The following is a 27967-nucleotide window of genomic DNA, read 5'->3' as shown; positions in this document are numbered from 1 at the left end:
TCCCTGAATCTAGATCTACTGTTTTTCTCTCCAGAGAAGAGCCAATAAACAGCACTCATTACATACCAGGCACTATTCTAAAGACCTCTACTACAAGTAGAGACTCAATAATCCCAATAACCTTAGAAAGGTATTACTTGAGCATTCCATGTTAGAGATGAGAAAATTTGCCCAAGATCACAGAGTGCTAGAGCTGGGATTTCAACCTAAGCAGTCTGGGCTCAGAATCGGCACCGTACATTTGGGCCAGATAATTGTTGTGGGAGACTGGCCTGTGCATTGTGGGATACTGAGCAGCATCCTGGCCTCTCTCCACTAGATGCTAGTACCATACTTTCCCCCTGGTCATGACAACCAAACATGTCTGGAGACACAGCCAAATGTCTCTGGGGGTGAGGGACAAAATCGCCCCCAGTTGTGAACCACTGCTGCTTCTCTACTGCCTCCCAAATTTTTTCTGAATTGTTGTCATTGAGTTACTCAGATTCTGTGTTAGCCACAACTCAGAGTCACCCAATCTGTGTGTCAAATACAAACAACCCAGTGTCCTTCAAACCCTGGTTGCCCACAACACATTGCCACCTAGACTCTGTGTTGTCTAAACCCTACATCACCTACGAGTTGGTGTCTCAAGACTTCCTGTTACCATAGTGCTGTTACTGAGATCTGTATAATCCGTTACCCGGTGGTCCATGCCCTCTGTCACCAACCACAGTTTTATGGAGTCAGGGCCACAGAGCTCTTCATAGAGATGGGGCACAAAAACACACAGAGACAGGGAGACAGAATCACAGACACACAACACAAGGCAAGGAGAGGCAGAGAAACCCACAGAAACAGAGAGACTCACAAAGACAGAGACAAAAAGAAGCCTGACCCCTACGAGGCCACAGCTGGTTATGCTAAATGGGTCACTGGGGACCCACCAAGGTCCCCCCACCTCTGGATTAGGCCTGGGGATGGGGAGGTTAGATTCTGAGGGTAAGGAGCTTAGACCCAATGTGACAGCTAATCGCCCACACAAGGCCTCTGTCTAGGTCACCAAGCCCTGAGCGGCCCCAACCCCCACACCCACTCTTGTATTTCTCCATCAGATGCTCTGTTAACAAGAGCTCACCCCTGATACACCACAGTGTGGTGATGGGGGTGGGGGCCAGGGGAGTGAGGCAAGAGGTCAAATCCTCCCAGCCTCTCCTCTAGCTCTGTTACCAGAGATGTCTACCAGCATCTCGAGTGTTAGTAGAGGCTGGGAGTGGCGGGAATCCTTGGACAAACAGCTTGAGTTTCTGACCAGATTGTCTCAGGCAGGATTTGGCTGAAACCAGAGAAACATCTTCCTGAGTTGAGAGACATGGTGGGAAGTGGCTGGTCCCTTCTCTTCGGACGCCTAATCCACAGGGCCCCTGAGCATTACCAATATGAGAGAATCAGGCCCTGTTTGGGGGCAACAAAAGACTTTAAAGCAGCCCCACCCCATCTCCATGATGGCCTGGTCTGGTTGCCATGGTGATGCCCCAGTTGCTCCAGAAGCGGCTGCTGGTCCTTGAAGTGGGGGTGGTGGGGACAGTGGATCCTTGAGCTGAGGCGGGTTGGGGTGAGAGGTCAGTGCTGTCTGGGAACATTCCTGGCCATGGAGGGGAGGAGCTAAAAGCCCAGGGTCTGTCTCCACTCCTGCTTCTCTCAGCTCACGCTCATCTCCACCCACTCCCCTCACCCTCCAGGATCCACGGCTTCCGCTGCTTTTGAGAGCAGTCATCTCAGAGTCTGAATCCACCTGTAGGTCAATGCTCCAGTGCAGGGTTCTAATCAAGGGGCTCGGGCATGTAGGTTCAGATGGGGAGCACAAGCTTGTTGCCCCAGGTAAAATCTCAGAGAGGTTTCAATGGGGAGGATGGGGAGTGAAGGCTCGGCAAAAAGGTTCTGGAAAAAATCCAGGCCAGACACCATGCAAGCGTTCAGGTTTGGGACAGACATGCCCTAACCATGACTTGGCCTCCAGTGGGGGCTCAGGGACAAGGACCCAAATGTGAGGGTTCAGATGGGGCTCAGGCGAAGATCTGTGCTGGTACCTCGTTTTAATAGTAACTCGTTACTAAAAACAATTGTTAAAGTACTAAACTTTAGATGAATAACTTTTTGAATGTATCAATTAAAAGAGATTTGAGGTCAGTTACAGTTCTAGAGGTTTCTCCTAACCTCTCTTGAGTTTTCTTATCCATAAAATAGAATCTAGCCTGTCAAGTCATTGTGAGGATTCAATGAGAAAATGAACATAAAGTACTTAATACAGAGTGTACTCGATAAATAATAGCTTTCTGAAAAAAAATAAAAAGAGTATGCTTAGAAACGAAAGAGATGAAATGAAGCAAGAACACCAGTAATTGTGCAGAGTTCAGCCAGCCAGCCGATGTTATCGGTCCTGGAGGCAGTAGTTATTGAGGGATCAATTCTTCTTCTCATTAAGGAAGACTGGGCTGTACAGGGAGAAGGTGATAACATACACATTCCATGAAGGAGAGACAATGCCACCAACCACACTAGGAACATGTTGAAAATCTGTAACTTATATGCATTGTAATGTAAGCGGTAAAATAAGCTTATTCTCGAATAGTACATTAATAATAACAAAGGTCCAGAGCAAAAAAAAAAAACAATAATAAAGGCTCTTTTTTTAATTGAGATATAATTGACATATAACATTGTGTAAGTTTAAGGTGAACAAAATGTTGATGTGATATATTTATATAGCAAAATGATTGCCACTGTAGAGGTGTAGTGGCTAACACCTCTATCGTGTCACATAATTATCATTTCTTCTAGTGATAAGAACAATTAAGATCTAGTCTCTTAGCAAGTTTAATGTTTATAATACAGTTTTGTTGTCTTTTTTAAAAAAATAAAATTCTAATTCAGTAATTCTCAAACTTTTTGATCTCAGGACCTCTTTTACATGTTTTTTAAAAATACTTTTATTATTTATTCCTACAGCACCTGGTCTTCCTAGGTGGTCTCCCATCCAAGTACTAACCAGGCCCGACCCTGCTTAGCTTCTGAGTTTAGACATCAGGCTTGTTCAGTGTGGCATGGCCATAGACCATGGCCTATGGCTCCATTGGGGTGTGAACCCAGGACCTTCTGCATGTAAAGCAAATGTGCTAACCGCTACACTATAGAACCACATCTTCTTTTACATTTTTAAAAATAATTGAGGACCCAAAGAGTTTTATTTAAGTAGATTTTATCTATTGATATTTGTTGTATTAGAAATTAAAAATGAAATTTAAAATATGTATTAATTCAAAATGACAATGTAAATGTATAATGTCAACAGAAAAAAAAACATGAAAAATAGCTATGTATTTTCCAAAATAAAAATTTTAGTGAGGACAGTGGTGTTGTTTTACACTTTTACAAACCTCTTTAATGTCTGGCTTGTTGATAGAAGACAGCTGGATTCCCATATCCGCTTCTGCATTCAATCTGTTGCAATACGTGGCTTTAGTTGAAATATGTGAAGGAAATTCAGCCTCACAATGTATGCAGTTTGAAACAGGAGAAGTATTTTAATAGCCTTCTCAGTTAATTGTGGATATTCTTCTTTGATACAATACCAAAATTTGGCAGGTGTGGTTTCTCAAAAGTTAGTTTCAGTATGTAATCTAAAACTATATCAATAAATTTTTCACATTCCATTACATTAAAATCCATTGGTCAGTCTTGCACTTTGAATGGATCTTTTATTCATGCATGATTTTTTAATATTATGTATTAGTCATTTGGTTCACTGAGAAATATTGCTTCACTGAGTTATGTAGCTTTTTCAAATATTGATGCATTTCATTTTACAATAGAACCGCCCCCCCGCCATACATTCATTAACGTCATTACTAAGTTCATCAAAATTGGGATGTTTTTCAAACTCACGGTGGCAGATAGAAGTTTTCAAATTCTGATTTTCACTTGAAAGCTCTAATTTTGTCATTGGTAACAAACACTCATAGTTTTGTACCTTAAAGTGACAGGCTCACTTCATTCACTTTCAAGAAAATGAATGTCTGATAACTTTTTTGTCATTCATTCTTTTAAGTAAAACTATTATTCAGTAAAAAAAGTGACTCTAAAAAAAAAGTTACTTTCAGCTCATAACTCAAACAGTGTAAATGCTTTTCCTTGAGATAGTGATCATACTTCAGTATTCAGCAGACATGCTTTGTATACACTTCCCATTTGTCACGTGAAATATTAAAGACGTATATTCAGGGGTTGAAAGTTAATCAGATTAATAATTTTACTGCTTCGTCAAAAGCATTTCTAGGTGAAACTGGCCTGGCCTTTTTTTTTTTTTTTTTTTTACTGTGCATGTATTCTGGTAGAGACAAATACAAGGACTGCTAGTATAGTTAGAGCCACGCCCTGATTCCTACTTGGATGCCAGCAGTCTTACCCCCTGCTGCTCTGGCTTGCATCAATGCATAATATCAATGAAGTGAAAATGGCAAGTAACAATTCAGTATTACTATGAAAATGGTTTTTGCTTTGCGGATTCCTTGGAAGGGTCTTGGAGAATCCAGAATCTGTGAACACAACCTTGAGAAGGAATAAGGACTGATACTCACATTCAAATTAAAGAATTAGATTAGCCATATTTACTTTCCTTTTTAAATGACCTTTTTTTTTTTTTTTGAGATATCGCTCAAAGGTTTATAAAATGCTTTCACAACTATCCCATGGAAAAAATGAAAACCAACTCCATTTGTGGTACTATTTGCTTTACTTCCACAAAAAAAGGAGAGGGAAGAGGGGAGGAAAAAGGACGGAGAAAGCCCATGGGAGTGCATGAGGCATGTAAAGCCATCCGTCATGCGGGTCATGGTGAGCCGACGCAGTCCTGGGACTGCAAAGGCAAGTGGTGCTGGGAACTCAGGGCCCTCTGTCATCTTCCCCCACCTGGCCTGGCCTTTTTTTTTCCCCTACACACACGCACACACACACACACACGCACACACGCACACACACGCACACGCACACACACACAAATGCACGCACACACACGCACACACACATACACACACGCACACGCACACACACATACACAGAGGCACATGAGCCATGCACTTTGCCATGGCTAATTTCACACAACATAAATGACAAGCCCAACCATAGTTATACTCACACAATACAACAATACGGCCACACCAAAGCTACACAGAAAGTCTCAAGAGTCAAACACCCAACCTTTAGTGTGCTCAAAACCAATTCACACTATTTTATAACTGTAAAGTTGGAGAATTTCAATGGCGATACACCCACCAATCATATCGTCATCCAAACCATCATTTTGGCACATAAGACGTCACATCTCCTGGTTTGCCATGTGACTATGTGCACATATTGTTCACAAGGTGAGAGCATAGGTTTTCAAGACAGGCCAACCTGGGTTCAAGTCCAAGTCCTACCACTTACTGGTTCTATAACCTTGAGCAAATTATTTAACCTGTCTGAGCCTTAGTTCTAGAAGTGGAGATAATTCCTACCTTGTAAACTTGATCTGAGGATGACATAAAATAACCAGACAAGTGACAGCATCTTATCTGGCCAGATGTGCCCTGGGGATCCAGCTGTAACTGCCATGTATGGCTTTTGTCACCAGAGGGCACCAGGGCTCCAAGGTGTCTGTGGGGGTTGCTGCAAGATACCGTTCCAGGAAGGTCAGGATGCCTGGAAAAAATTCCTGAGGTGAGTGCAGACTAGGAAGGTGTGGGGATGCGTGTGGGGTTGTACAGCCTCTGGAAACCCCAGCGAGGCCCAGGCCACGCTGCTGTGCTACTGGGTAAGGTGGGCAGCGCCTAAGGAGCATCCTCGTCTCACCTAGGATGGGGGATGAGTACTTCCCTTACACCAGGCGCTCCTCTATGCCGGCTTCACACACATTTAATCTTCAGGACAATACCATGATTGATAGTCACTACTAATAGTACTCCTATTGAGGAAACTAAGGTGCACTTTACCCAGCTATTAAGGGGAAGACCTAGGATATGAAAGCAGGCAGTCTGGCTTCAGAGCCCATGTTCCTAACCACTGCTCTACATTGTTCTTCCAGGGACCCCTCCCCTCCCCCTTTCCTGGGGCTCTGCCAGGACTCTCTGACCCCGACTGTCTGCCCTGGAGCTCAGCCAGCCCCAGCTGACCCTTTACTCTCTTCCAGCCTGCTCCCTGCCTGCTCGCTGGGCCAGCCCATGGTAAGAGGCTTATCAGGCATGTGCAGGGGATAGATAAGGTAGAGCCCTTGAACATGGCCTTATCCAGCCCTGCCGTCCCCAGCTGCTGGGAGTTGTGGGGAGTGCCAGCAGATGGAGTCGCACCCACCCGAGCAGCCATACACCACACACGCTAGGAGCCTAGTGTCACTCCCTGTGAAGTCATAGTTCCCTATGATGTCATAATTCATAGTGACATCATTGTTCTGTCTCTCCTTCAAGTCTGAAAGGGTTATTTAAACATGAGTTGGGAAAGCAGAATCAGATAGGAGCCACCACTCTTCCTGTCTTCCCAATTCAAAGAAGCTTTGGGTTCATCAGGGGCAGGGGTGATGGGAGGAATCTCCAGGCCTGCTGCAGGGTGGCTCTGGGGGCTAAGCCCCCTGTTCCCCATAGGGAGGCCTGAGCCTCAGAACCCAGGGGTCTGAAGGAAGAGGGGCCTTACATCCCATCCCTTGGAAAAGCAGTGAGGCAGGAAGGGCTTTTAAGAATGTCCGGACAGGTGGACATAGTCACACCCACTCTGACAGTCACACATGTCAACTTGTTGACACAGTCTGTGCTCACAGCCTCATACCGGCATCATCACATGCCAACAGCCATTCATTCTCACAGCCATGCCCTTGACCACACTCAGGTCACAGATGGCAACATGATAGCCCACAGTGACACATCGACAGGTACATTGTTGCACAACCTATATAGAAGAACAGGAACCCTTTTTCTCTGATGGCTGTATTCCTAGATATTAGCACAATCCCCAGCACACAGTAGACATACACTCGTAGGTGGTGAGTAAATGGACATTGGTCACACAGGTCCTACGACCAGGGTGGGGCTGGGGCTGGGGCTGGGGCTGGACTAAAGCCTTCCATCCTCAGATCCTCTTGACCTCTCCAGACCCAGAATGGAAGCATCGGCGAAGAACTGCTGCTGCTTCTAGCAACACCCCCAGCCCCACTTCAGTGATGGCCACTCCGCAGATAACACTAGTCACTGAAGGGACCTGGGTCATGCAGGGGCACCACTCCTTCTCCTTCAGTTTTCTTCCCAGCAAATTGGGACACTGGCACTCTGAAAGTTGAGTGTTAGGAACATTGCGAGGTCTAAATGTTGGGCACTCTGAGCATTAGGCCCTCTGGGTGTTGGGCACTGAGGGTTCTAGGCATTGTGAACTCTGGGTTTGGGATTTTCTACAGTGGGGGGTTGGTGCTGGCACCTTTGGCACTGAAAATTCTGGATTTTAGGCACTCTAAGATTTGTAAGTGTATGGTCATTGAATGCTCTGGACATCAGGGCTGCCCCCAGGCAGGGCCAGAGTCAACGTTTCCAACCTGTATGCCTCACTTTACCCGGAACCACTGAGGTCCAGCCTGGAACCCTGCTCTGAGCCCCATGATGGGCTCATGTTGCCCCCATGGACCAGGGCCAGGGAAAGCACAACACAGTGGCCTGAGGGGCACATGGATCTAGAACCAATCTAACCTGCTCTACATTGGGACAGGGGCGGGAAGGTGCTAGGTACAGAGCACTGTGCTCCAAGTTCAAGGGAGGAAGAAGCTGACAGCAGAGCCCAGGTGGGCCACTGCCAATAATGTTTCCCAGCTCCTGGGGCTCCAAAGAGGTAGAGCCCACTGGTCAGGCCAGGCTACAACGCAAAGCAATGTTCACCTTCCCCCAACTTCTCAAAAGCATCCCTCAGCACACCTCTACCAAGGTGCCCAATGTGGCTATCTTCTTACAGTGCCCTCTGGAAGCAACCCACATCTGGCCTTATCCCTAGCCCCACCAGACACACACCTACACTGATTCTGAGTCCCAACAGAGGCCTTGATCCTGTAGGCTGATGACGACAAATGAGGAAACCAGCCAGCAAGGGGGGAACTGAAGCTGGGTGCAGACTTCCCAGGAAATGGCGTTGTAACTGGAGTCTCCTGAGACACACCTTAGTCCACAGTGGGTGGGGACTAGCTGGCCGCCTGCCCTCTTGCTGCTCTGCCCCAGGAAGAAGCAGGCAAGAGGGATATCTGACCCCAGTAGTCCTCCTGTCTGTCCTCAGGCCTGATCCCCCTACTCTCCCCACATGCCCTTTCTACCTTGTGGGCCAGCTGCCCAGGGCCAGGAGCTCAGAGGTTTGAAGGCCATCCCAGCTCTGACCTGGGCTCAGCCCAGACCTGCCTCCCCTGGGGCCTCATTCTGGTTGGAAAAAAACAGCTGCTCTAGTTCCTATCTCGGGGAAATGACTTTTTCAAATGAGAATCTCTTCTCACTAGCTTCTCAGGATTCAATTCACTGTGTGGTTGCCTGAAGCCCTTTCTGGATCAAGATGGGTAAAATACACACGTCCATAAATCTATAGGTATACAAATATCCTTTAAGTTATGTCATGTTTGTCTAGCAATGCCTTCATAGGCAACATCTCTAACTTCTCCAAACATCCCAGGGAAAACCTCTCTTCCCTATTCCACAGGCTAAAGTGCTAGGCTGCCTCCCTGACCCCAGATTAATCCCAAAGTCTCTTCCTGGTAGGGCCTGAGCACCACCACCCCCACTCCGGCCAGGCCAGAGGGCCTCCTAGGGGTCTGGCTCTGAGCATCCTTAACACCTCTACTGCCTCCCTTCGTATGGAGTCCCTAGGGTGAGATGGGAAGCTCCACTCTCCCTGGGCCATAGCAATTCTCAGAACCTTCACCGACATTCTCAGTGCCCTCTTCTCACACACGCAACCCCCCTTAAGTCTACTGCTTTAAGGGGGAAAGAGACCATCGTCCCCACTCTCACAGGCTTCCTGGTCTCCACTCCTCTACCTGGGGGCCTCTTCTAACAGCCTCTTTTCTGCTTTTCCTTTGTGGTGGCCCTTTTTGACCAGCCTCAGGCGGGGAGGTGGGGTTGGGGAGCGGGGGCGGGGAGGGGAGGGAGAGATCAGAAGCAGAATTCATGTCCTGGCAGGAGAGGCAAGCAGGGCTTGGATCAGATATGCCCAGCCCCAGAGTTGGGTACATGCACACCACTACACAGAGCTGCTGCAGTGCACACACAGTCGCTCTTCCATAAACACAGATCCACCTACACAAATCCACAGACACAACAGACTGCTTAGGCAGAGGGACACGCTCACACACACGAGACACCTGCAATTCATTCATAGAATATAAATCCTGAGCATGCTATACTTGCTAGGTTTGGGGACAAAGTAAAAATGAAAATAATGTCGCTGATGAGACCCACATGTCTTCCTAGATCTGATGAAGTCTCCAATGTGAATAGGTTGTAAATTCTGAGATGGTAGGGCCCTGGGGAAGGTCTGTGGGGTGCACTGCGGAGGGTCCGAGAGTCCCATCAGTAGGAAATATTTGTGCCTGACACCTGCTATCTTGCTTAGTGCTTCTGATAGTAAATTAATAAAATGAAATATCCCACTTGTCAATTGATCTTTGGCATGTGTGCATCAGCTTCTTGGAGGCTGATTGCCCCCAGGGAACAACAACAAAAACCCTGCTTTCTGACCAGCAACAGTGAGAAATGGACTCAGGGTGCAGGGGGCAGACTCTCTCCAGGCAGCCCCTTCCTGAGCAAGTTGCCTCACTCAGACCGGACAATAAGGGTTCCTCTGACAACCAGGACTAATCCGCCCTTCTCCCTGAAAGCTAATGACTCTTGCCCGGTAAGCAAATGTGGGAGCCCCTTTCCACCACTTCCAAGCATCACTGCCCAGAGGCAGCCTGGAGCAATGTGTTTCGCATATTAGTATCTGTATCACCTTAGCTCGTCTCTCCATTTCTCAGGGGGAGGAAACTGAGTCTGACTAAACCTCCTTTTGAAAGACTACTTTAGCTGGTATTGGAACCCTGTCTGTCTCCCAGAGGAGTGAAGAGGGGGCCCAGGATGGTGACTGCAGCCCCTGTAACACAATGGTCAGAGTAGGGTTGACCAAGCCAGTGGTTAAAGGAGGGTTCCTGGGGAAGGATTACCCCCAGACCTCCAATTCCAAGGAGTAGGACCCAGGCCTTACCCAGCTGTGCCCACAGTCCCTAGCGGCGCTGCTCCAAAGGGAATGGAATTTGCTCTGACTTCTCTCCAGGGGGAACGCAGGCGCAGAAGGCCGGGGGCCTGGCAGACTAACTCGAGCCCCAGCCCCCCGAAGTGCCCCAGGCCTTCTGGCTTCATTCCAGCCCAGCTCAAAGTGGACGACATCTGCTTCCTCCAAGGGCCCCAGCTGGAGGGCAGAGAGGCAGGGACGGAGAAGGGGGCTTCTTTGTGGAGCCCACTCCCAAGGGTTTGTGGGGATCAATCATCTGAAAGTTGGAAGACTTGTAATTTTATTCCCTGGGAGGAGGAGCCAGAGAAGTCGGCCAGGAGGGTGGGGATGGAGTGGGGGGGCTGTTGGGCAGCCAGGGGAGCTGTTCAGGGAGGGGAGGGACTTGGCTAGGTCTCCCAAGCCTTCTCCACTCTTCAAACTTTCACCAAACTCTTGGCCCCCGCCTCCCCGAAACCAAAACACAACAAGCTCTGGAGGAGCCTGGAGCAGCGCGGCGGGGCGGGCGGACTCGGGGCGGCACCGAGCCTCGGGAGGCTGATGCAACTTTCCCTTTAAGAAAGCCACCTGGGCGCACCGCGGTGCGGACCCAGCAAACCTGGGCCGGGGGCTGCAGCATGGTAAGGGGGCTGAGGGAAGGGGGCGCTGCGGCCCATATCTCTGTCTGTCCTGCCTTTGGTTTGGGTGTTTGGTGGCTCCGCGGCACTGAGCCCCAGAACCAACGTGCGCGTGTGTGTGTTTGTGTTTGTGTGTGTGTGGGATCGCGCATGCATGCGGGCATCTGTGGGTAAGAGTGTGGGTGCACGCACAGGGATGTCTGTCTCGCCGCGAAGGTCGGGGTAGGTGCGCGCGTCTGGGTGTCACCGCTGTCACCAAGGAGCCGAAGCGAGCAGAAACGGCAGGGGGAGGGGGTGCTCCCGGAGTGGGGGTGCTGAGTGCCGACGCCGGCTCGGTCGGGGGCGGCGGGCTCAGGACTGTGCGGGTAGCGCCGGAACCAGAGCTTGTCAACGTCCGTCTGAGGCGCCAGTGGGTCTGCGCGCCGGGGGTCTGCGGGCCGGGAACCCGCGGGCCGTGTCTGCGCCCCGCGTGCGGGCTCCGGCTCCATCTCCTCGCACCGCCGGCCGGCCTGGCTACCTATCTGGCTCCTCCAGCCCGCCTGCCTCCCTATCTGCCCGCCCACCCGCTGGCCCTTGAGGGTTCCCGCGCGCCCCTGGGTCCCGGGAAGCCGCGCCAGGGAGTCCGGGGCCCTTTGTCCGCGACTCCCGGCCACGGCTTTGGAAAGGGACTACCGCCGTGGAGTTCTTTGGGGGCTGCTACCCCGGGAAGAATCGGTGCTCTCCCTATCCCAGCCTTCGTTCTGGGCGCTTGTAGGGCGGGCCCGAGAGGCCACAGGTGAGGGCAGGGGCCTAGCATCCCGGGGCGCTCACTCCCAGCCGGCGCCCCGCAACCCGAAGCCATGGCGGGGCGGGAGAAGGCGGCGGGACCCGGGCCAGAAGGGAGGGGTCTTGCCCGGAGGGCCGGGAGGGGCCCGAGCCGGCCCGGGGGCGGGGCAAGGGGGCGGGTACCTGGGCGCCCCGGTACTTTTCCACAGCAGGGGGCGGAGGCGGGGCCACCGCCTCCACACCAGCTGAGCGGCCCACACGTGGTAGCTGATGTAACGCCCGCCACCCCCCTGCCATACACCTCGTACCCCGATTAAAGCGGACGCGCCCTGCTTCGAGGAATCGGGGCGCTCCGGGTGGTGCCGCAGCCCCGAAAGCGACCGCGCCCCTGCCTGCTGGGCCTCGGAGCAGTCTGCGGGCCGCTTCTTAAAGGAGTCGCGCCTCTTTTCGGGCCTGCTCTCCACAGGCCGCGCCCCCTCGCTGGTCACTCTTAAAGGAGCCAAGTCCCGGCTCTCTGACAGCTCTCTCAAAAGCCTGGGTCTATTTCTTTGCTGAAACAAGCCTGGTGCTGCTGGGGCTCCTAGATGATAAAGGTTGGGGGCGGGGGGAGGGGAGTGGAGAAGGAGGGAGGGACCTGAGAGGTTAAAGATTCCCAAAGTGAGGGAGCCTCAGAAGGTTGGAGAGTAGTGGGTGAGAGGACTGGCTCTAGGAATGAGCAACACTGAGCATGCCCAAGTGTTTACAAGGCCCGCAGAGAAAACGCCCCCTTACTTGGCGTACTCTGCGACTGCTGCAGTAAGGTACTGCTCAGTGCCCACCCCTGGGGACACAGAATAATCACATCCCTGCTCTGGAAGATCTCTCCAGCTTGTAGGGAACCAGATTTGGACACAAGTAACCATGCCGCAACGCTACGTGTGACGAGAGTGTTAATCAGATGTACATACACAGCGTGCTTTGGGGGTACAGTGGAAAGGTTGACTGCGACTGGGAGGAGAGAGGGAGGCTTCTTGAAGATAATGGCAGTGGGACAGGTTTCGAAGATGGATAGGATACATACAGCTGTAAATGGAGACAAGGAAGAGGGAACCACCTGAGCAAAGGCATGTCGACAAGAACTCTTTGGGAATGATGAATGGTCCCACGTGGCCGCAGGTGGCCATAGATAGCTGACCTGGGTTCCAGGTAGAACCAAAAGCCCTCCCCTGCTCCCACAGCCCCTCCACTCCCTCCATCACAGTGAATAGAGATTATGCTTCCTTCTCTTCTCTTAAACTGTGAGGTCCTTGCAGGCAGGAAAGAGCCTGTCCCCTTTCCATCTCTAGAACTCCAGGGCTTGGCCCAGATGGACCTTTGAAATGGATTGACCTGACAGTCCTGTTTGGGAGAGAGGAAAGACTGAGCAATGATACTGTAAAGGCGGGCCGGGTCCTGTGACTACCCTCTCACCATCTGCCCTTGGTTGGCTCACAGGCAACCCAAACCCAACTTGCCCAGCCCAGTTCATCCTCTCCCTACTCCAGACCTGCAGCATTCCTGTCTCTGAGACAGGTGCTGGCTTCTTGCTATTGCACCAGCAGAAACTAAAGACCCCTCCTTTTCCTTTACTCTCCAAGTCCAATTCATTACCAACTCCTACTTACGTTACCTTCTCGGTTTTTCTCAAATCTGTATAGCTTTTTCCACCACATCGTCACCTTCCTACACAAGCCCTCTCATCCCTGGCCTGCTTATTCCTAAATGATTTTCTCTTTTCCACTCTCCCCTCCCTCCAGTCTTTCATCCACACTGTGTCTAGGGTGATGTTTTCAAAGTGCACATTCCACCAATTGCTTCTCCTTGCAGTTTTGACTCTGCTTTAAAACCTTCAAAATTGCCCTCAAGATAAAGACTGAAATCCAGGCCCCAAAGGCCCTGCCCCTGTTTATCTGTCCACCTTACCCTTGGCTACTTGCTCCCTGGCTATCTGAGCCATAGCCTCAGGGTCTTTTTACATATTATTTCATTTGCTTGTGTATTTCTTCCTCTTGCCTTTTTCATTGTTGCCACTTTGCCTAATTAACTCCCTCTGACCCTCAAATAACACTTCCTCAGGGAAGCCCTCTGTGACTCTCAGACAGGTCGGGCCTCCCTGCTGTGGACTCTCATAAAAGAATCTTTCTCCTTCACACTCTTTATCTCACTCTTTAATTATACACATTGGAAACACCAGTTTCACTGTTCCCCTAGCTTGTAAACTGCAGGAAGGCAGAGACCAGTGAGTTCTTGGTGCTAGCTCAGGTCTGACCCAGAGCAAGCCTGAAATAAACATTTGTGGAATAAATGAATTGAATTGTGGCCAGCCTCAAATGCCCGCTAAACGATTTAGGCCATTTCCTGCTGGCTGTGGAGAATTATTGGAGAAAATCAAGGTTTTGGGGAGATTGATGGATATGAAGGGAGGAAAATGTGGAGAATTTTCAGTCAAGTCCAAAATGAAGCAGAAACCAGAATTTTACAAAGGAAGTATTATTAGCCCTATCTTCCAGACTGAGAACACTGAGATTGAGAAAGGTTAAGTAACTTGTTTGAAGTCACATACCTAGTGAATGGCAGAGCCAGAATTCCAGCCCAAGGCTACTATGTCCCTCCCAGAGCCCAAGCTCTCCATTACATGCGGAACTGACTCCTACTCACTGCTTGTCAATGGTGGCTCCTGAATGCGTTAGGGGCAGGTCTGGTGCCTGGGTAAGGTGGATCTCCAACATCTAGAAGAGAGCCTGGTATGTCATGGGTATTCAGTTGGTACTTTTTGAATGAATGGATGGGGCCATTTAATAGAAATGGCAGAGGCCAGAGAAGAAGCAAAGTTTTACACCCAACTCATTCTTCTAGAGTAGCCACTGAGCAGTCTTTTCCCCCACTAATCTACAAGCACCCTGAGGGCTCAGACTGTATTTGCAGTCAGTGTTCAAGGGTACCCTGAGTGAGAACACTCTATAGCTTAAATTCCAGGGCAGAGTATCCTCAATTTACTTACCTGACCAGAGGGCATAATAATTCCCAACCTATGAGGTGACTCTTAATACCATCTGTTATTATCACTGACAGCACTGTCATTATTTGTGAGCTGAAGAGAGACAGCTTTAGGGAAGCCAAATCTAGAGCATACAGCTTGGAGGGAGGAGTGTGGTGAGTGAGGAGGAGAAGGATATGCTTTTAAGGGAGCACACCCCCCACCTTGCTCCAGACTGCCTCCAGAAGAACAAAGCCATAATCAGGGACCTCTTTAAGAGGACACTTTGACTCTTGACGGACAAAAGGGAAATGGTTACAAGTCACATACCCACCTGCCCCAGGCCATGCAGGAGATCTAGTGGTTAGGGCAAAGGCCTATGGCAGCCAAGGCTGATGTGCATAGACAACCCAAGAGCCTCTTCCCGGTCTCTTCTAGCTTTCCAAAGGCTTCTGGGCCTGTGGGTGAGAGGCAGCCCTTGATAGGTGTCTGTGGGTGGGGCAGAGTGGTACAGAACAGCCTTTGAAGTAGAGTCTGCTCCCTGGTAGGGGAATAAATGAATTGAATTTATTCACCATGAAGGGAAGGCCCCACAGGCAGAGCCCAATCCTTCTTGGGACCAGGTTCTGTGGAGGTTGAAGGTCCTTGTCCATTTGACTCAGGTTTTCTCTCCTATTAGAGAATTCTTTTAGCTCCCTGAAGGTTGATTTTGTCTCCTGTAGCCTGTCAAAAACTACTCTCTTCCATCTGTGTCTAACATTAAACCTGTATATACCAGCATAGACGTTTGTCTGTTTGTTCCATTTGTCTGCTGCCCCCTCCAGTTTGCCAGCCCCACAACGCCTCTCTGATGCTTTCTACAAGATCTCAGCTGACCTGAACCCTCATTCCAGTGCTTCAACCTTACCAATTTCCCTTCAATTCAATTCGACCCACACTTTCTGCAAGCTGAGCGCTGTGCTAGGTCCTGGGCACACAGGGGCAAATGAAACACAGACCCAAGCCCTCAGGCAACCGATGGACTCATGGTTGACAGACTTAAAAAAGCAAAGTAGTCTAATAGGAGTTGATAAGGATATTAGCAGAAGTCTATACAAAACACAAAGGAGGAAGCAATTTGCTTATTCTAGTGAGTGGGAATGTCAGGAAAGGCTACAGAGAAGACGTGACATTTAAGCATGGTCCTAAAGGATTTGTAGAATTTCACCTGGTGAACAGGCGGGAACATGTTGCAGACAGGGGACAGCCTGAGCAAGGACAGGGAAGCATGCCCGCACATGGTGTGTTTGGCATGTCCAGAGCTTATGGTCCAAGTTAGTGACATAACAACAAGCCCAGCTGCCCTGGAGCCCAGGCAGAGTGGCACCAGGATGAGGAAGGACTATCCTGGCTGTCTGGCTGGGGTGAATGTGCTGATCCAAGCTAACTCCCCTTCAGGGGAAAGGTTGAAGCCATTCACACAGACAATGAAGGAATTGGACCTTGTCCAGTTCTGTGTTCATTTTTTATCTTTTAGAGAATTGGGCATCTGGAGAGTCAAAAATAGACCTTTGCCCATTGGGACATGAAGCCTGGAGACCAAGGGATGCAGGGGAAGGGTTGGGAGAGGAGCTAAGGAGGAGCTGATCCAGGGTCATCCAAAAAGAAGCGGCCTGGCAGAGGGGTAGCCAGGGTGGGAGGGAAGCGAGGCCTGCTAGCTGGTGATCTGGGCCCTGCACTACCTGTTCTGGATACCCCCGAGGGTATCCAGATGTCCTGCCCCTGCCTGCCCTGGTTGGGTCCTCATCCTGCTCATTCTCTGTTCTCTCCACAGCTCTTGAGGTCTGTGGCCTGAAAGGTGCTAGAAGCAGAGCCTGTGATTGTGGCCTGGGACTCCAGAGCTCCCAACCCGTTGCCACCATGGTGGGAAAAGGTGCCAAAGGGATGCTGGTGAGTACAGGGATGAGATGGCAGGGAGGAAGGGGGGCATGAACACTGTCCCCTCTTGGGCATTCTGCTAGCTGCTTGCCATCACAGGAGAGCCTAGGAAGTTCCATGGGGTCCCTAGTCTGGCAGGGCTCCTGAGTGCTACAGTTGTCCCAGGCCCAGACAGGCAGCGCCTCATCTGGCAGGTTATACGGTGCCACAGCTCCAAGCCCATAGCAGTGAAGACTCTGCCACAGAGCCCGCAAAGGCATGCCAGGAGGCAGGATCCGCACATCCCATCCTACCACAAGAGACACCCTGGAGAGGAAGCTGCAGCTCATCCTGCTGGGAAGACAGCGGGACTCCTGGGCTGTCCTGGGACTGTCACACCCCCACCCCCACCCGGCACTCTGCCTGCCACAGGGAGCGTTTATTACAGGCTCATCAAGGGGTCTTCTGACCCCATCTGGTTTCTCTTTACTTCCCCTCTGAAAAGTAACAAAGAACATTTTGTTTGACTCCTCTCCCGAGGCCTCTCAGAAAACCTTCCTCTCTCGCTTCCCCAAGCCGTGGCCCTCCCTTTGCCCTTTGCCTCAGAGCGCAGGAGAGGTGGTGGTGAGGTGCTGTGAGAAGCAGAGAGTGAGAACAGGACCTGATGAGGGCTTCAGTTCACGCTGATGAACAAAGCAGGGCGGCCCTGGCAGCAGGAACCAGGGCAAAGAGGCCAGATCTTACCCCAGGGCAGCGGTTGTGTTTCTTCTCTTAGGATCTTGCCTCAGGGACAAGCTAGACTGGGAGCTGTCCGGGGAGGAAGCCAGTGACTGACTGTAGAGCCTCCCTTCGCCACATCAATCTCTTCTGCTTCTTGTCTCATCCAGTTAAGGACTGTTTGGCTTAGGGTCTCCACTGGGACCTCCCAAAACAAGCCGTCTGTCACCAAAAGTTTCTGGGACTCAAAATACCTAGTCACGTGAACGGTTTGGGAGGGAGATAGGGGGTTCTGCTTCAGGCTCAGACCCCTCCATCCTGCTCCTCTGGCCTGCTCTGGTCTGGGCCCTTCCTGGTTGGAGCAAGTCTGAATTCACCAAGTTTCTTAAAGTATTCCTGAACCAGTCTGAATGAACTCCGGGTGCTCAGAAATGAGCAGAAATGGAGGTCTCATGACCTAAACACCTGCTAGGAGTATATGCTATGATAGAACCAAGAATGGCATCTCCCTTTTCAGAGAACTCTTGGAATTGCCATGGGCCCATCTTAGAAGCAGGGTACGGCTCTACCCCTTTCTACTTGGAGATTCTCATGAAACATAAGAAACCTTCTGCATACTCCCTGGCTGCCCTTCTTTCTCTGGAGTGACCCTGAAAGGACTGGGGCAAGCAAGCAGGAAAGATGTGGGACCCACATGGGCCATAGGGAACATGAATCACAATGTCCCAGAAACCCTGCCGGAGCTGAGCTTCCCAGAGCCGCAGGCCAGCCGGTCTGTGGAAGGGAATGCTGCCTGGGGACTCTGTTCCCAGCACCAGATGTGCCTAAAGATAGCTGAGGCTTGGTTTCCTCGTGCCCTCTGCCCTTTGGCTTCTGCCCGCCCGCTGCATTTGAGGCTCATAGCATCTGTCCCCTGGGCACCCCCGTGGTCGCTCGAGATTCTATTCCTGCCTCTTTTTCAGTTCTGCTGATGACCTTGGGCTATACTATTCTGCTGTTCTTGGGCTCCAGTTTGGAACTGAAGCCTCCTCCATTCAGTGCTTGTCTCTAGGATACAGCCTCTGAGGAGCACCATCTCTCCTAGCTAACCTAGGTAGTAGCTCAGGCCAGCGCTTTATTCAGTGCCGTGTTTTCCTTAGGACATATGGCTAAGGATTATCCTTTCAGACTTGCCCCTTCTCTGGATGCCACGGTGGGGCAGAACAGAGGGTTTTGACACCATGCCTATAAGCCAGTGGCACTTGGACTGTCCCAGGTCTGTGGCTTCTGTTGTTGTTTGTACCCTGGTATGCAGGGAGTGGACCTCACTGTGAGGATGGTGTCCTCGCTTCCATCCGCTAGGTTCAGGTATGAGGACATAGGCCTCCCAGGTCTCTTCAGTGTCTATAGATACCCTGTGTCATCCTTGGAGTTTCTGCTGGGCTCTTCATGTGGCAGGTGCCCCATGGAGGAGCAAGCCACTTCCTAGCACGTGCCCAGGCCCACATGCATCCTGCACGTGTCCCTCCCCCCACTCCCAGCCCAGATGGTCTCTGCCAGGCCAGCTCAGCTGCCTCCCTCACGCCTCAGCAGCTCCTAGGACAGGGCTGTGCAAGAACCCAGCTGGCCAGGGTGCCTCCAAGCCTGGGAGCAGCTGGGATGCTCAGGGGCACAGGGGGATGGGTGGGATGGTCCTTCCATGGAGACCTAATACTTCTATACACATGTGGGGTGGGGCTGCCTGGGGCTCAGAAGACAGGGAGCTGGAGGAGAGGAGCCCAGAACAGGAGAGCCCCACTGCGGCCTCACGCCAAGTTCACAAGCTGGCTGACTCAGTCTCCTCCCCTGTGCCCACTCCCCACTCATACAGTGTCTTGAGCAGCAGAGGCCTTGGTGAGCCTTATCAGTCTCTCCCCATGTCTTTGAACTCACTGGTTGCTTCTGCACTGGGAAGCCTCATGACGAATAAAGTCCCTGGGTGCCAGAGCATCTAAATCATCCCAGAAAGCTTTGCAAGCACCACAGGCTGCCTGGAGATGCCCCACCCTAACGTGTTCTGTTCTGCTTTGATGAGCGTTTGGATGCCTCTTGTCTGCGGCATCTATCCCAAGGCCTGGCACACAGTGGGTGCTCGCCTAGCACAAATCCTGGTATGTGGAAAGTGCTCAACTAGCATAGGCTTGGCACATATTGGGCACTCCCTTGTCACCTACTAGGCACTCATCTAGCACAAGTCTCATCATGTGGCAAGTGCTCAACTAGTACCAACTTGGCAATCATTGAGCACTCCCTTAGTACAGAGCCTGTTGCACAGTGGACGCTCATCTAGCACAGTGCCAGGCACACCATGGGTGCTCACCTGCTCAGGGCTTGGCATAAATTGGGTCTTCACTTGACAGAATTTGGTATACATGGAGCACTCACCTAGTGCAGGACCCAGCCCACCACAGGGACTCACTGGCATGGGGCTGACATGTGGTGAGTGCTCTCTCAACATAGGTCCTGGCACACAGTGGGAGCTTTCCCAGCATTGGACTTGACTCATAGTGGACACTCTGCTAACACAGGCCCTGGCGCATGGTGGGCGCTTTCTTTATGTAAGGCCTAGCACAGAGGAGGTGGTCTCCTAGCCAGGACAGCCTAGATGACCCTAGATGCACAACTGCCCACTCACCAGTGAAGTGGACAATATCTGGATCCAAAGGATAAGGCCCAACCTTCCTCGGGCTTCCTCTCTGGACCTAGGACCCCGCCCTCTCTTCCCCTTGGTTTCCTTCCCCTCCCTACCCTCCCCGGAGCCCACCTACTCAGTCCTGTGGCCTCGCTTCCCCTCATACAGCTTCCCTGCAGCCCTCCCCCACATTCCCAGCACCTCTCAGTCCTAGCTCAGCAGGACCTTCCCCCAGAGTCACAGGGCACAGCAAAGCCCCTAGATTCCTTGCCCCTCTGGAAGCATGCCCACTCTTATTAAGAAAAGTCAGAGGTGGGGGCTAGGGGAGCCAGCCTCCCTGAGTGGGGCTGGAGCAGCTGGATCCCACTAATGAGGCCTCATTACGGCCAGGGCCCAGCTGGGCTCCTGCCGCCTCCTGTCCCCATGGCCAGAGCCAGAGAAAGCTGTCCAGCCAGGGCTGTCTGTTCTGGGCACCCAGCCCAGGCCGGGGCAGCCAGAGCCCAGAGCCCACCCTGGTTGGAAGTGAGCATTTAGGCATCATGGGTGACTGGGCCTTCCTGGAGCCAGTGGCCCAGCCAGCGCCTTGGCCCTCAGTCTGTGCCTGCAGGAAGTCGGCGGAGCGTGTCTGGGGACCTGGCTGCATAAGGCTGGCCCAGCGAGTGGCTGACTTGGTGGAGTCTGAGGCCATTCTTAGAATATTTGTTTGAGCCAAGGCTGGTCCCCATCTTGCTCCCCCAAAATGGGGAAAATAGTATACCTATCTTGAGGGGTTATTGGGAGTATTAAATGAGTTAATTTATATAAAGTGTTTAAGACAGCGTCTGACTCATAGTAAACACTTAATATATATTATTTGTTACTATTATTACTCATGCTCACTAGCTTCGATAACGGGTGAATATTATCCCCATTTAGAAATGAGGAAACTAAGACCAGACATGTGACTTGCCTAAGGTTATACATGATGAGAAACTGCCTAGGTTGGAGTTTGAACCCAGACCTATCTGGCTCTAAAGCCTATGCACTTTTTATTTCAACGTCATCCTGCTATACTCCCTTTGGGGTCACCACCCTTACCAAGCCAGCAGGAAAGCTGTTCTTGATATCAGAATCCATGCATGTTTCCACTTGATGAGTATTTACTAAGATCCTACCATGTACCAGGCCCTCTGCCAGTTTACTAATTGCCAGAGAGAGCTACGCCAACCCAGGACCAGAACGCTCATTCCCACCTTCCTAGCCACTGGCTTGTGGTGTTTACTGTCATCTGGAGGCTGATCAGTGAATGTGGCCTCAGGGAAGGATTGCATAGGTCTGAGTCAAAACCCACCCCAGTCGTGATGACACCTACTGCACTCAACCCAGCCCACACAGCACACACTCCCAGAGCAACATCTCAAGTTCTGGGCTACTCAGTACAAATCCCCAAGGGTCCTTATCCCATAGCTCCCCTTTGTCTGGATTCTGTAGTGCCCATCCTCTTGGCTAATGGCATCTTTCTTCAGACAGGTGAAAGCACAGTTCACTAGGCTGGAGCTTTCTTGCAGGATCAGTTACCTTCTCCTATAAGGACACTCTATCATCTTGGTTGGTTAGGGACCCTCAAGTGTGGGGTTGGGGGACAGCTCCAAGGCCCAACAGCCTACACTACTCTAAGAAGCCTGAGAGGCATCCGTAGTGCCCGTGGGCTGCATCCCCACTTCTTCAGGCCCCTTCACCAGCCCTAGTGCCCAGTGGTGCCTGACCACCCTACCAGGAGTCTACCAAAGGCCCAGCCTATGGCTCAGAAGCATCTGGGCCCTGAGGCCTAGCTCTGGGAGAGAAGTGAGCCGCCCTCTAAATCTCTCTCTTGCTCATTCTGCCTCACTCTGTGGTTGTGAGTGTGTGTGTGTGTGTGTTTTGTTCCAATAACTTGCTGAGAACAAGGGAAAAACACAACAAACCCCATGCCTTACTCTAGCTCTGGAGCACTCGCACTGGGCTGCATGGGGACTGGCCGGAGGGGGAGGGCCAGGGGAGGGGGTAGGCAGAGCTTCGCGAGGAGATGAGGTGAAAGTAATTGCCGCTGCCCAGCCGGCAGTGGGAGAGGCAGGGGATGCGTCAGTGTCGCCTGGAGCTGGCAGAGGTGTGAATGAGCAGTGGAGACACGAGTGCTCCTCTCTGAGTGCTCGCCCGCCTGGGATGGCCGCAGCTCATGGACCTGTGGTCCCTTCCTCTCCAGAACAGGTCAGTCACCTTCGAGAAGGTCAAGCCCCCTCCCTGGTGCCAGGCAGGCTGGGAGGCTGGGCTGGGGGTGCGGAGAGGGGCTGAGTGGTCTGTGCCAGGGAGGGGCAGGCACGGCCAGCGAGCAAGACAGACACCAGCCAAAGTGACCCAGAAAGTTGCAACTGTGCAAAGGAGTGCAGGAAGAGTTAGCTGTTTGGTGGGGGCACGGGGGAGGAGAGTGGGGGTGTGAGGGCTCCCCCAGCCCAGAGACCTGCTGAGAATCTGCTCTGTGTATCAAAGCTGCATTGTCCTAGCTCCCGGGGAGACGGGCCGGAGGTGCCCAGGAATTGTACTAATCAATACAGCCCCATTGTCTGTGCCACGGCAGTTACTCCTATGGGGAGAGTGGGTGAGGAGGCAGGGGGCCATGGTACATGGACTTGGTGGTGAGGGTGGGGGAAGGGGACGGGGTGAGGTTCTCAGCTAGAAGGAGGGAGACCCCACTGAACGTTCACTAGTGTCCAGGGCAAGTGCCTGGTGGGGTGGGGTAGATGCCGGTGAGCCCTCATCCCTAGAAGCTGGGGATGAGCATGGATGTCCAGCACAATGGGGCCAATGGCGCTGAGGGTAAGAGGGCCAGGAAAGCCACCCTCCTCCCTATAGGGTATCCCACCTTGACCTTCAGAAAGATAGAGAAAGAATGTCCTCTGGGGAGATGGGAGCTGGGTTTGGTTGAAGCTTTATGCAGGGCTGCCTTCAAACTTCAGGACTGCCAGGGTCAAAAACCAAAGCCACTTCCCAGAGTGCCAGCCCACTGCCAACTGACTGGGGTAGAGACTGCCCACAGCCGCCGTAGTGCAGGCCAGGCTGATGGGCTTCTCTGGAATAGAGACAGGGCCCACCCAAGGTCCCCCATCACAGCTCCCCAGGACTTGGAGCAGAGCCTGGCATACCTGCTCAGGAGTGCGTCCTCTCTCTACAAAACTGGCAGGTTGCTCTCTGCCAATCATGGCTCTGGGGCTAAATAGCACAAGGCATATCCTTGCTTCTCTCACCTGCTATATAAGGGCCTGGACTTCTGACAGGTGCTCAGAGATTGCTCTGAGGTTTTCCTTGAGGCAGGAGGCACTAATGTACCAATTGAGCCTGGGTAGATTTTCCCATGGTCCCACTCCTCCAGCTGCAGCCTTGACTCTTTGCCATGTCTGGGTAAGTGAGACCAGGTGAAGGATGAAAGGCTCTGTCATTGCAGGACAGGTGCTACCTAAAGGCCAGCTGGGCCCTCGGATGGGAGAAAACTAAGGAAAAGAGAAGCAAGGGGTGTGAGGGGTGTTGGCTCTTCTGAAGCATCCATGATTTACTGTAATGGCTGTTCTGCTTAAATTTCCCCCTGAGGCTCTAAGAAAGTTGCCAGTGATCTAGATTTGGCTCAAGGTCAGTCTGGGATGTGGGGTCTTGCCCGTTCTCCTCCATAAAGTTTGTCTTGGATGGACTTCATCCCATGAGCAAAGCCTGGGGCTGCAGAGTCCCAAACAAGAAGCCTGCTAGATCCCAGCAGGGCCCGCCCAGCCCGGCAGCTCCAGGATTCCTCAGTGTCCACCGAGAGCAGAAGGAGGGAGCTCACAATTCACAAAAATATCCAGTGGACACTGATCTAGGAGGGCGGGAGTCAGGAGCCAGAGCAGAGTCCCAGCCCAGGGTAGGAATCTGGGCTCTCTCGGAGTGTTTGTGTGCATGGAGAAAGGGGGGTCACATGCCGTGCTGCTGGTGGTCACCTCTGCGAGTGGGCTTTGCAGCTTTGTTTCCTCTTTTACACCGTGCTGTAGTTTCCAATTTTTTTGGTGTGTGATAAGCTTATAATGCTTTGATAATCAGAAATAACAATATTTTCTTTTTTTTAAAGGAGTTTAGAAAGCTAGTGGGAACTAATGGAAAATACAAGAGAGAGTCAGAAATAGCAAAATTCCAGGCAAGGCAGAATGACAATATTAGGCCTGTTGTGGTTGTCTAGTCTGTCCCCTGATTTCGTAGATAAGGAGGCTGAGATGCCAAGAGTGGAAGTGACTTGCTCAGGGTCACTGAGGGAGCAGACTTCAGAAAGCCAGGGTTCTAACACCCAATGCAGAGTCCCACCCTGCTAAGCCCAGGGCATAGTGGGAAATTTGGATTCTGCCCTTAGAGCTGAACAGCCTTAATCCCAGGGGCTCATCCAGGGCAGTGAATAAGCCGGGCAGAGGGCTATGTAAAGGATTTATGTAAGTGACTGCTGGGGGTGGGGATCATTAACCTAAGACAGGTCACAAGTCCTTGTGCAGGAAGGGACACTGCTGCCTCGATGACTGCTTTTACAGGGAAGGGGCATCTGAAGATCTGATGTGTGTGTGCCTATGTATGGTGGGGGTGACTCAGCTATGGAAAGACAACTCCAAAGCCTGCATTCTGCCTGGCCTGGGGAAGCTTGGTCACAGAGCAGGGTAGTCTTTATCCTGGAGACCACCCCCCAGGCCCACAGTGAGGGAGTCAGGGGTAAGAGTAGGGGCTGTCCAGGGAGCCTGGAGAGGAGGTGCCCACCAAGAGGGGCCCCAAGCCACTATAGTTTAATTCACCACTGAGGGGTGAGCAAGGAAAGATGGAGGGCAGTGAGGGGCATACAGTGGGAGCTAGGTGATGGGTAGGAGAGGCCTGGAGCCTGGCCAGTCGGTAAGGCTGAGCTGGGTTAGGCGGCTGGGCCACTAGTCGGGGTCAAACCATGAGCACAAAAGGGTTCTTTCACGGGCGCCTTAGAGATAACAACCACTGCAGGGACAGTTAATATCAGTGATACACCCGTTCACCCAGAAGATCAAGAAATGAAGAGTCTTAGAATAGGGAAGATGATGCAGGGAGGAAAAAACTATGCGGCCCTGAAAAAGGCTTACCAGCCGTAAACCTTGCTGCCTGGGAAGGAAGTGGAAGTCCCCAGAGGGGGCTGGAGAAGGAAGGGATCTAGAGTCCCTAGAACAGCCCCCCCCACCCCCTAACTCCCACCCCTGTGGAGTATTTTGGAGATCCTTTCCTCCCATGTACTTGGGTAAAGGTAGGCTTGCTCTGTCCTCCACTGAGAGCTAAGCCCTCATCAGCTGAGCCACCTGGACATAGCTTGTGCTGGAATTGAAGTCAGAGGCCTAGCTGTGAGTGAGGCGCTCACAGCAGGTGGCATCCCATCCACAGCTTCCATGATTGGGGCACCACAGGGCTGAGATTAGGGCCTGGCAGCAGAAGATAGGTGCGGGGAGCTACTCACATCACTTGACCTCCAGCTCCTGCACAACGGACCCCTAGTGTTGTGGGTAACTTCCCACCAGAGCACAATCCCCAACTTCCAGTTCCAGGCCCCCGTCCTTGGGGCTTCGGCCTCCCAGTGTGGCAGCCAGCACAGCTGAACCAGTTAGCGCACGCTCAGTGGTGTGCTCCTCATTAACGGAGCACGCTGGCTCTTGAGGGCTCAGTGGAGCGGCTGCCCATGGCACGTGGCTGGGGGCATCACCACCCTCCCTGTCCCCTACATTGCCAGGAAAGGAGCAGACCGCAGAAATCCAAGTCTGTTTCTGCTGCTCTTGGTCGGGGGCTGCAGCCAGGAAAGAGGCCCCAAACTTCAAGCCTTGGGGATCTCACTCTCTGCCAGGGACCTTGCCCTCGCCCTGCCCATGAGGCCATCCTGGACCCTCTGTTGTCTCTTTTACAGCAATAACCACTGCTGTGTGACCCCACCCACGTATTCTGCAGCGCCACAATCCCCTATTGTGCCCCTAAGTAAACAAGCCTTGGACAGAATGAAACTCTTATTGTAGGGTCAATATATAGGAGCCCTATTTGGCTGGGCTTTGTTTGGGAATGGATGAATTACCCCAAGCAGGCCTCACACCCTCCAAAAAAATGCCCCCTGACCCTGTGGTATTGCTAGGCCTGTCCCAAAGGAGGCCCTGGGAGGTGGTGACAGGCTTAGAAAGGATTCTGTAGGGGCCTGTCACAGAAGGCACACTTGGGCTGTGAGCCATCCTCTCCCAGAGCCAAGCTGGCCTCCAAGCCTCTGCATCAGGGAGGCCTTCCCTGACCTTGCCCTGCCCCCACCCCCACCGCTTATCCTCCTTCATATTCCTGTGACGTGAGAAATTCCCCTTTGCGGTCACGTAGGAGTTGCATATAAAAATTATATATTTGTTAATTTCATCGATGGCTTGCTCCTCACTTGACTTCTAGCTCTGGGTGGATGCGGTGTCTGTTCACTGCTGAATTCCTAGTGCACAGTGCAGGGCCTGGCGCACCTCAGGTGTTAGTAAATCTGCATGGTTGTATGAATGAATCAATGAATGAATGAACGCAGGCTCTTTCAGCCTGCCAGTTGCTCCTGTTGCTTCTTGAAGAGGACCCTGTGGTTCCTGGGGATGTGCCCCCAAACCTACCAGGGGGATGTGAGGGTCAGTGTCCCTGCCGGAGACAGTGCTGGAAGGGGTATGCAGGACGATCGCTCCACGAGGGTGTCTGCGCTCTAGTGTCCACAGTGTGCAAGCCCAGAGAGACCAAATGTGGAAGCAAGGAGTGCACGGCTGGGGCCTCCATCAGGCATGGGGGCCTTCTGTGTCTCCATTTCCAATGCCCTTGCAGGAGACTCGCAGGTTCCCATGAGGCCATTCCTCCCCTCTGCATTTGTCAGTCAATGTCAGGGTCCGAAAGCATTTCAAAGCACCAGGCTTTTTTGTTTATTGGCCAACATGACAGTTGTCCTTGAATATGTCTCTTTCAAGTTGAAGGTCAGTGTCGTCACTGCTGCTTAGAGGCCATGCTGCTCTGTCTCTGATCCTGGGTGTCCGCCAGGAACTCTTGTCCATTTCTCTCAGGAGAATAGCCTGTCTCTCCAAGGCTTTCCCTGCCACTCAAGGGCTCCCTGTCTGTCCTTCTCTGTTGGTGACTCTCGGGGTCCCTATGTCTCTTAGACGCCTCTGATTCTTCAGGCTCTAGCTCAGGGTAGCTTGATTTCCTGCTCACCTGGGAGGGGGTGAAAGGGACACAGCATGGGGAAAGGGCACATTCACACTTATAAAGGGACTTGCTGAACCAGTTGCAACTGTGGGGGTGGAGTTCCAAAACGGCTGCCCTCAGCAAGGCCTCAGGCCACCTATTTCAGCCCTGCAGCTCCCAGGCAGGTCTGGCATCCTTCCCTTGGGGCAAATCCCCTCATCAGCCCCTCTTGACCAGCCCCCTCCTCTGCAGCTCCCCACTCTCAGCTCAGAAACCCTTTCCTGGAGTCACACCCTCAGTTTTCCCTAGCAGAGTCTGTCCTCCAAGTCTGGTATGGTGCCTGCAGCTCTGGAATCCTCCACTAACTCATGGCTAGCACTGCCCAGCCCAGGTCAGCTTCTCCAGGGCCCTCACCCCAACCATGGGCAATACAGATGGTTTTACTGGGTGCTCCCATCCTGAGTCCCGAATGCCCTCCCCAGGTCTGACCCAGCTCAGTTTTTCCCCACTTCCCTCATCCCACAGCCTTGCCCACCCTGTGCCCCCAAGAAAAAGACTTCAACTGGGGGAGGGGCCTAGCATCCCTTCCCCTGCAGCCGCCTGTAGTGGGCAGCGTGCTCAGCCTGGTGATGTGGTGGTGGCGGGCGGAGGGGGGCTGTCTGGACACAAGTCCCTTTGTGCCCAGCCCGACTTGGCTGCTTGGTATGAGGCTCAGCTGCTCCCATATCCTCACCCAGAAAGGAAAGGAGAGGCTTTGGAGGGGCTGGGGCTGGGGGGCTTCCACTCTAGCTCCCCCTCAGTGTCCCCCTTGTCAGATGTTGGCAGCACCTC

The 27967-nt window shown here is 52.1% G+C and overlaps 1 protein-coding gene and 1 pseudogene across 3 annotated transcripts in view; one reads left to right on the top strand and one right to left on the bottom strand.

The window, feature by feature from the left end:
* Positions 1-2979: 2979 nt before the first annotated feature.
* LOC112479364 lies at positions 2980-3095 on the bottom strand (annotated as a pseudogene).
* A 7557-nt stretch (positions 3096-10652) lies between these two features.
* The window catches only part of SLC6A9 (solute carrier family 6 member 9), a 30933-nt gene continuing 13618 nt past the window's right edge, over positions 10653-27967 (top strand). For 2 of the 3 annotated variants that reach the window (XM_006911404.3, XM_025046447.1), the window contains exons 1-2: positions 10653-10913; positions 16484-16599. In XM_006911404.3, coding sequence (XP_006911466.3) covers positions 16570-16599 — 30 coding nt within the window. In that variant the 5' untranslated portion in view covers positions 10653-10913; positions 16484-16569. The remainder of the gene's footprint in view (positions 10914-16483; positions 16600-27967) is intronic. The other variant, XM_025046448.1, reaches the window with a different exon arrangement.

Source organism: Pteropus alecto, unplaced genomic scaffold (genome assembly GCF_000325575.1).
Source record: "Pteropus alecto unplaced genomic scaffold, ASM32557v1 scaffold484, whole genome shotgun sequence".
Classification (NCBI taxonomy): domain Eukaryota; kingdom Metazoa; phylum Chordata; class Mammalia; order Chiroptera; family Pteropodidae; genus Pteropus; species Pteropus alecto.
This window is presented reverse-complemented; position numbering and strand designations above follow the sequence as displayed.